Source organism: Lupinus angustifolius, chromosome LG13, assembly GCF_001865875.1.
Source record: "Lupinus angustifolius cultivar Tanjil chromosome LG13, LupAngTanjil_v1.0, whole genome shotgun sequence".
Taxonomy (NCBI): Eukaryota; Viridiplantae; Streptophyta; class Magnoliopsida; order Fabales; family Fabaceae; genus Lupinus; species Lupinus angustifolius.
This window is the reverse complement of record NC_032021.1, coordinates 4,267,540-4,277,088: the sequence shown is the minus strand read 5'-3', so window position 1 is coordinate 4,277,088 and position 9,549 is coordinate 4,267,540. Positions and strand designations below refer to the sequence as shown.

The 9,549-nt window shown below is 31.8% G+C and overlaps 2 protein-coding genes across 2 annotated transcripts; both read left to right on the top strand.

Annotated features, from left to right (window-relative positions):
* LOC109363164 (kinesin-like protein KIN-14N) lies at window positions 7-5,035 on the top strand. Its single transcript, XM_019609311.1, has 16 exons — window positions 7-37; window positions 156-300; window positions 504-613; window positions 720-839; window positions 949-1,131; window positions 1,730-1,939; window positions 2,025-2,099; window positions 2,452-2,598; window positions 2,666-2,804; window positions 2,907-3,016; window positions 3,366-3,527; window positions 3,626-3,843; window positions 4,139-4,220; window positions 4,350-4,454; window positions 4,538-4,642; window positions 4,761-5,035. The coding sequence occupies exons 2-16, from the start codon at window positions 171-173 to the stop codon at window positions 4,938-4,940; spliced, it is 2,076 nt and encodes a 691-aa protein (XP_019464856.1). The 5' UTR covers window positions 7-37; window positions 156-170; the 3' UTR covers window positions 4,941-5,035.
* On the top strand, window positions 6,462-8,049 carry LOC109363422 (thioredoxin-like protein CXXS1). Its single transcript, XM_019609679.1, has 4 exons — window positions 6,462-6,483; window positions 6,948-7,081; window positions 7,204-7,326; window positions 7,845-8,049. Exons 1-4 carry the CDS (start codon window positions 6,477-6,479, stop codon window positions 8,007-8,009), a joined length of 429 nt encoding a protein of 142 aa, XP_019465224.1. The 5' UTR covers window positions 6,462-6,476; the 3' UTR covers window positions 8,010-8,049.

Here is a 9,549-nt window from a genome sequence, read left to right as displayed (position 1 = left end):
TGAGAAAGCCAAAAGAAAAGACAGATTTAATTACAAGGTCAGTTAGAGTTTCTGAATTTAAGGTTGTTGATGCCTTTGTGTGTTATTTGATTTTCATGTTAACTAGAAATACTGCTTGATTATTCATATATTAACATCAACCTTTATGTTTTCAGGAAAGATGTGAAAATATGATGGACTATATAAGAAGGCTTAAGGTTTGCATTAGATGGTTCCAAGATCTTGAGATGAACTACTCACTAGAGCAGGAAAGGTTAAAGAATTCATTGGAATTAACCCAACAGAAATGCATAGAAATTGGTAAGATTACTTTCATTCTTATCTAATTTGATTTGTGAAAATTCCATGCACCACATAAGGGTTCGCCCATTTGAAAGTCTTGTAATAATAATATAAAAACTGACTAACTGCCCAGAAGGAACCGCGTAAAGCGCACTGGAAGAAGTGGTAGTGCGTATCATGTGACTATGGGACTAATGTGCTTATCTTTATATTAATCACAGAGTTGCTGCTTAAAATCAAGGAAGAAGAACTAAATTCAATTATAACAGAAATGAGAAGGAATTGCGCTTCTTTGCAAGAGAAATTGATTAAGGAAGAATCGGAAAGGGTGGTAAGAAAGATTTTCATGTCAGTCAAATTTCAAATAGGATACTATTTTGAGCAAAGGAAATGTTATTCATAAATTCTATACCTTGTATTATATTTGCAAATACAAGGTTGCAGTAGAATCTCTTGAAAAAGAGAGGGAGGCTAGGCTTAACATTGAGAGGTCACAGACTACTCTGTCTGAGGACCTTAGCAAAGCTCAAAGAGAGATTCAAAATGCAAATCAGAAGGTGAAATGATAGAGTAATTTCAATTCAATAAATTTCTTTCCACTTTTGATCCTTTTATATCATAGGAACTATACTAATTAATATATGCTTTATCTATGTATTTCTGCAGATATCATCACTCAATGACATGTATAAAAGGTTACAGGATTACATAACAAGCTTACAACAGTACAATGGAAAGCTACATACAGAGCTTTCATCAGTTGAAGATGAACTTAAACGCGTAGAGAAAGAGAAGTTTGCTGCTCTGGAGAACATCACCATGTTAAGGAGTCAACTTACCTTGTCCATTGTGAGTTTGTTTTCATGTTTGATCATTTAAAAGTTGGAATTCAACTTGACTGTGTAAAAGTGACATACTGGCAGTTTAGTAGTGTTAAAATATAGGGAAAACATTTCGTAATATTATTATTGGATCTTAGAATAATTTTGAGGATATTAGATAATCTCTTAGGTTTTATTTCTATTTATAATCCTTGATTTGTTTTTTTTATTTTTTATTATCTTACTTAGGACTAAGAGTCTATTATTAGTATAAATAGTACTGTTGGATTCGTCTTTCATATCATATTTTGGTCACAACAATATCAAACTCTCTTTTCTTCATTCATTGCCTAAAACCATAGTCATTACACTTCATTTCCTATTGTTTTGTGATAACCAAGGGTGTCCCTTCACCCTAAGGATAAGGAATCAATCTTTTTCAGGGTGCATGACTACCGCTCCTAGGGATCGAACCTTGGCCTTTGGGCTTGTACGATAAGTGGGGATCCATTTGTGTCTTACACCATTGGACCAACTCCTTGTTGGTTACTTCATTTCCTGTTTGGTTTGTTCTATTTTAGTTTCTTAGTAAATTACCCACCCAATTTCTTGTGTTCTTTTAATAGTCTTCTCAAGATGAGGCCATAAAACAAAAGGACACTCTGGTTAGTGAAGTTGCTTCTCTCAGAGGAGAATTGCAACAAGTAAGGGATGAACGGGACCGCCAACTATCTCAAGCGCAAACTTTAACTTTTGAATTAGAGAAATTAAAAGAATCCAGGGAAAGTTCGTGCACTGAACTGGACAACTTGACACTAAAAGCAAATGAACTGGAGGTTGGTTTTGTAACCCCATTTTCTATTAAAGATTGCATACCCTTGTTATTATGAAGTCATATGAGATGACAAGTTTTCTGCACAGGCGAATTGCTCTTTAAAAGATAATCAGATAAGAGAATTGCAAGAGCAACTAGCAATTGCAGAGAAGAAACTTCAGGTAATAAAGACAAACTTTAAATAAGAAAGTCTATACTGTTAGATCTACCTAACAGCTTAATCTTTTGATAGACTTGGTCCTTTACATGGTATTAGAATCTCTAAGATCAAGTAGCGAAGAGTTCAACCATTGTTGTCCTCATTCTTCTAATAAGAGAAAAGAGAGTTTCATAACAAAGTACAGTGATTGCATTGCCCGTATGCTAGCCAAAGGGTACTTGCGTGGAGGATGCGTTAGATATAAAACCCTTCATGGACCTCCTCTTAACAATTTAAGCATTGGTGAGAGTTGGTTCATCACATATACATTATAACGATTATCTATCTTATTCATTGCTTTTGTTCTTTTTTAGGTGCTTGATATATCTGCATTCGAGACAAGGACGGAATTTGAAGGACAACAGAAATTTGTAAATGAGTTACAAAGACGCGTTGCAGATGCAGAATATAAACTTATAGAAGGGGAGAGGCTGCGGAAAAAATTACATAATACCATTTTGGTAATTCACTGGGCCAAAAATGTGTTGATATTACAAATTCACACCTGAGTAATCTCCATTTTAACAGGAACTAAAAGGGAACATCCGCGTATTCTGTCGAGTGAGGCCTTTGTTGCCCGATGAAAGTTGTAGCACAGAAGGCAAGATTTTCAGTTATCCAACATCCATGGAAGCTTCTGGACGAGACATTGATCTAACCCAAAGTGGTAATATCACATTTCTTGTGATGATTTCTTTGAAGTTACTCTTTTTTCTAATTTTATCATTTAATAATTTTTTCAACTAATGCTGCTCTTGATTTGTCTTAGGCCAAAAACATTCTTTTACATTTGATAAAGTTTTTACACCGGAGGCAACACAAGAAGACGTTTTTGTAGAAATTTCACAGCTAGTACAAAGTGCTCTTGATGGTTATAAGGTAATTTAGAAATTCTTCCAGTATCTCTGCAAAACATCTTTATTGATTTTGAATTATATTGTATACATATCTGCAAACCGCTGCATAATTGCTAGTCAATTTTGGAAAAAAACAGATTTAGTAAAATCTTAATTTTTCTATGCAGTGCTCTGCTCTATAGCATCTTTGCTCTTTTATGTCATAGAGATCTTTTAGGTTCTGCCCCTTATGTGTTGTAATGCACAAGTTAATCTATTAGATTTGGTCTGGGGTATTGTATTTTTCTAATATGCATTGTTATAAATCAATGTTTATACATGCATGTTTAGCATTACAGTTCCTTAAATTTTGATGATATTTTCTTTTTCAGGTTTGCATCTTTGCCTATGGCCAGACTGGCTCCGGAAAAACCTATACAATGATGGGAAGGCCAGGGCATCCTGAGGAAAAGGGCTTGATACCTCGTTCGCTAGAACAAATATTTCAAGCAAAGCAGTCTCAACAACCTCAAGGTTGGAAATATGAAATGCAGGTAACATAGAGTACTTTCTTCTTGATTCCCCTCTTCATTGCAAGGTGCATTAACTTTTAAATATGATGTTGAGAAGGTTTTCCTGTTAAAATTTTCAGGTGTCAATGTTGGAAATATACAATGAAACCATTCGTGATCTGTTATCGTCAAACAGATTATCATCAGAAGCAACTCGCTTAGAAAATGGTACTCCTGGAAAACAATACACAATCAAACATGATGCAAGTGGAAATACACATGTTTCGGATCTTACTGTAGTGGATGTTAACAGTATTAAAGAGGTCGGATTTCTGTTAAATCAAGCTGCAAATAGCAGGTAACTTGTTTCTAGTGTTTATTCTATTTGGTTGTGCTGCAACTGTTCATTTTTTACTAGGTACTTGTCATTTTATGACTAAATTATATAGTTATACTTCTTGATGTATTTAGGGAATATCATTTTATTACTTTGAATGAGATCAGGAGAATTGAGAAATTGGTTTGGTAGAACATGATTTTACATAATTCCTGTGCAACAAAGTATTGATTTATTTCCTCTTAGAAGTCAAAATACTTTGCTGTTTTTTTCTCAAACTTAACTATATTGGTTTTTTCTGGTTATTTCCTTTTAGATCAGTGGGAAAGACTCAGATGAATGAACAATCGTCAAGAAGCCATTTTGTATTCACTCTTCGAATATATGGTGTAAATGAGGTATAGATGTTTCTCTTATGATAACAACAAAAAACCATTTTTCTATATTTGTGTTATCAATTTCTATCTGAATCATCCATACACATATTCTTGTATGATGATGGAATCTATTTTATTTTTTTCTGCTAGAGCACTGACCAACAAGTACAAGGCATTTTGAATCTTATTGATCTTGCTGGTAGCGAGCGTCTTTCGAAGAGTGGATCAACCGGGGACAGGTTGAAAGAAACTCAAGTATGTGTAAAGCCATGATATTTTCTTTTTACTTGTGCTTATTTGGTTTCAACTAATTTAAATTTTCATTCTTTTCTTATCAGGCAATCAACAAAAGTTTGTCATCACTGAGTGATGTTATATTTGCCTTGGCCAAGAAGGAAGATCATGTGCCATTCAGGAACTCAAAACTAACATATCTACTTCAGGTAATTCTCATTCTTTTATTTCTTGCATAAAATTTACACAAACATCGATGATTTCTTTGTTACTTGCTTTAAACAATTTAAGATTACCTAATGTCTTCAATACAATATGATTGAACAGCCTTGTCTAGGTGGTGACTCGAAGACGTTAATGTTCGTAAACATCTCGCCCGATCCTACTTCAGTTGGCGAGTCACTATGCTCACTCAGGTTTGCATCAAGAGTAAATGCTTGTGAGATTGGAACACCACGTCGTCAAACACATGCACGTTCAACAGACTCTCGCTTGAGCTATTTCTAATCACTAGAATGATGTATATTTTTTGTAATAATTTGTGTCAACTAAGTGGCAGTGAAAGTGCTACAATAAAGTGAAAATGAGTGTTTCCATCATCAGCATATAGCATGTATAGTGAAAAAAGTTGCCAAGTCTGCATCTAGTTCAAGACTTGTTCTAATAGTCCAATTTGTAACTCTGCCTATAATGTCATCTATTTATATAACATTTCTCCTATATAAAAAGAAAAATAGAAATAGTAAAGCAGCTTGATGAAAAATCACATCAAATGTTTGATACATTAATGTTAGTGCATGGCCTCTTGAAGAATAATTGAAGTTTCTTGATAGTATGATTTTGTTTGAGGCAGATTTTTCATCCTTTGCAGCTTTTGGTTTAGTGGAGAATTATGGTGTCGGCCAATCCACATAACTGGCCCCACCTAATGGGATAAATGTTTGGTTGTTGTTGTAGCTTTTGGTAAATATATGGGAAACCTGTTAACTGCAGCTATTTGACATAGTTCATTTTGGGGTCATAGTCCTCTCCATTTCTTTAGACAGATCTTTATCCATATTATAAAATATTGCAATAGATTTTGGTAAATGGCCATAGGACGAATATATCAGCTACTCGTTAACAAACTCTTTTTTCAGCACTATAACCAACTTTAGCAAGATAACTTTGTATCAGTGAAATTTCTCTCAAATATATTTTTTGGACTCCCACTAATGAAATACTTGAAAGAGACACTACCACAATGTTTGTGCATCTCACTTTTCATTTTATGAAATAAGAAGAAAACTGATACAAAAGTACATATTATTAATATATAAGAGTATGTAAATATAAAAATATTGTACTCTTATACAAGAGTTTATCTAAAATTTGGTATCTCTTTCTAATGCGTGCAAATTCAGTACACTGCATACAAAAGCTGACTGGCTTAAGATCAAGATTGAACCAGTTAAGGATAAGTTTGATTCACAGCAATCATCATATGCAGATTAAGATACGGATGGCCTACACAGCATAATAAGACTTTATATAAAATGGGCTACTTGGCACTCATTTCTCATTGATAATAACCAGATTTTGGCTATGAAAATGACATGATCATAAGCTATATCTAAAATTGCAAGTTCCCCGCAGGAAAGATAATCCTAAGTTTCAAGATTTTGAAAGCATTTTGTTCTTTTGTAGCCTACCAAATTGCTGCTATCATGTTTTGTTTGCATACATATTAATAAGTTAGTATTAACAATAATTAGATTTGTACTTTTCTTCTCTCAATAGTAATCAATAATATAGCAGTATTAATAACATCATAGGGGTTTGTTGTGTTTTTATTTGTTAGAGAAGTTCAACATGTCATCAAAATATAATCCAACTATTACTTAATAAAGTTTAGACAGTTCTCACCATAAGAGCTAACTTTTGAGGTTGAGTTAAATCTGATCATTTTTATATGTATCAGAGCCAACTCTTCCAATTGGCTACTCACATATGTTTAGTCTTTTGCAAACTTCACACATCATATGTTATCGTTTAGTCCTACACATGAAGGGTATGTGTTAAGATAAATATGATACAACTTGATTTAATTAGTTATATTCTTTCTAATATTAAATAATATGAGTCTGAGCAAAACTGACAACTATCAAATTGTGTGTTGTTTGGTAGATAGATGTGTGCAATTTAATTTAATAAAGTCTGTTATTTTTTGTGTGTGTAGCATTCCCTGTCAACAACCCAATATTTGTGTTACTTTATATTATTAATAGATAATGAAAGTGTGTGTTACTAAGTTACGATAATTTCTATCGATGCGTGCATAGAAGGAGCAAGACCGAAGAATTGTCTAAAACAAGGACCTATCTCGATTACATTTATTATAACCAGTATTATATATCAATATATCAATTCAACTTATGTTTATAAAAAAGAAAATTCATCATTTCAAATATAGACTAACTTTTATAACTTACTTTATCCCAAAGCATATTATATAATATATATATATATATATAGCACCCCCTTTGAAGAAGGAGAAGCAAAAACAAATGGAGAGCCAATATCAACTCAAAAAATCTAAGGTTGTGAAAATAGAGTCATGGAAATCATGGGAAGACTACATCACTTATGCTACCAATCAAGGCTTTCCTGTGAGTCTCACCTTTTTGCTAGGGATTCATATAATATAAATGAATATATATGTTTGCACTTATAGTTATCACAATAGGTTAGTTAAGGAATATGACTCAGATTTTGCTTATAAAATTTGTAGGTTATGGTTCATTTCTCTGCTTTCTGGTGCATGCCTTCTATAGCTATGAATCCTTTCTTTGAAGAATTGGCCTCTACCTATCAAGATGTTCTATTTCTCAAAGTTGATGTGGACGAGGTTAAGGTAAATTTATTTTCAACACAAATCTACATTTTTGTGTAAAATATATGGCACCCTCTTGGTTTGTACTTCCATGTATTTGAAAAACTATTTTGAGGGTATAACATATCTTCACAATTTTCAATTAATATGTTACTTTCCTATGTAGTGACTCAAATTTGCAGAATGTGCAATGTATCCAAAGTGTTGTCCACAAAAATATTTTAAAATAGTTTATCATAGGATTCCAAACCCCACTTTGAGGCCACATAACCTATGTTTGCATCAACAAGCATAGTATAATTGAAGCCTTATCTCAATATAAAAAATTCATGTAGGCTTTAAGCCTTTTCTTATAATAATGACATTATTGATCATAGTATATATATTTAAGTGTGAACTTTGCAGAAGGTATCAATATGTTGTGTCTTATATTAATTCCTTCGCTATTAGTTTTGGGTGGTTTCAAGGGACAAATTATAATGAGTATCACATGTATTTATAATATATTCACTTAACCCATTTTGTTTTACTCTATCTAGGAAGTTGCATCCAAGTTGGAAATCAAAGCTATGCCTACCTTTGTTTTGATGAGTGGAGGAGCTCAAGTGAATAAAATTGTGGGTGCAAATCCTGATGAGTTAAGGAAAATAATCGAACATTTTATTCAACAAACTCATTCTCCTCCAATTCAATATGAAGCATGAACAATTTCAAGAGTGTTTACCATATATATTTGTAAATAAGATATATAAATATATATTATTTTGTTTGAAAGAAACAAGATTAGTTTAATGTATTTTATACATTTCAAGTATTTGTACTGGTTGGTTAATTGGTTAATATTTGGTGTGCTCATGTATATGTGTGGATATGAAATGGCAACTTGCTGTATTGTAAAGAGTCACATTTTTTGCATTATTCAATAATAAAGTTGAAATGATTTCTGCTATTTATGTATCAACTTTCAAATATTTTATATAATANNNTATATATATATATATATATATCACTTAACTTACTTTGATTCTTATTACATATCTAAAAAATACATCAAAAACATTAGAGGAATACCAAGTGATGTTCCTTTTTTGAGGCTCATGAAACATTATCCCATAAGATAACGTGATATCCCACCCTGGTATTTAAAAAACAAAAAAATATTGTAAAGGGTATTTTACAGTATTGAATTTCTATATAATACCATTTTTCTCATTGAATATTCTCTATGGAGATATTATTCTATGCTTACAAGTTACAAGTTTCACCTGATTCAAGTCATAGGTCAAGTTTCATGGGTCACAAGTTTGTTACATGATTGGCCATATTCGAAGATTCAACTCAAGAATGAATTTACTGCATTAATTCTCTGTTAAATTCAAATTTGGACAATGACTGGAAGTTGAATATTTCATAGTTTAGTTTTCTGTTCCATGGCACCACCGAATTAATAACTATTGTAGAAAAACATAGAAGATGAAGGTAGTTGAGGATGACAACTATTATTTGAGTCTAATATTATGAATTGTTGGTGTACAAATTTATACACGGTTAATATATTATCGATCATTTATTTATATTATTTTTTGAAAAATCACTAATAACTAAATATGAATAATAAATAATGCAATAACAATATTAAAAAATAATACATAGTCTATACATATTTTTCTATTATTGTTTTGGACAGTAACAAGTTAACAAGTGACAACAATGTGTGGCTATGGTAAGTGTTAGAGTTTTTTATGGGGAAGTACCATGGAGTCTGAGGTTGTCATATAAGTTATTAAGGAGTTAGGGTATACTTTAGTATTACTTGGGTTAAAATGATAGTTTGGAGAATTGGGATAACTTTTATTAAAAACTATTTTTTTGATGTATTTAGAATTCCCTGTATTATTAACGTGTAGAGATTGCTCACTAATTTTTAAAATTGTATTATAGGGATGCGTTTGAATAATTTATATATCATGGGATACTAATTATTGTAGAACATTTAGAAACCGAGCAATATTCTGTTCCACAAGTTGTACCATTGTATATATTATTAACTTATGATTGGTTGAAAAAAATTATCTATATTAAAAAATCAATAATTTATTATTTTTTTAGTCAATCATAATTAATGATGCATGCACAAGAGATATACATCCATAAAAAAATACTATAAACTATGAACAAGTTGATCTATTTGTTAGATAAAGGTAGACCCTTCAAATAATGCATAAAACCAAAGGTCGATGAGGG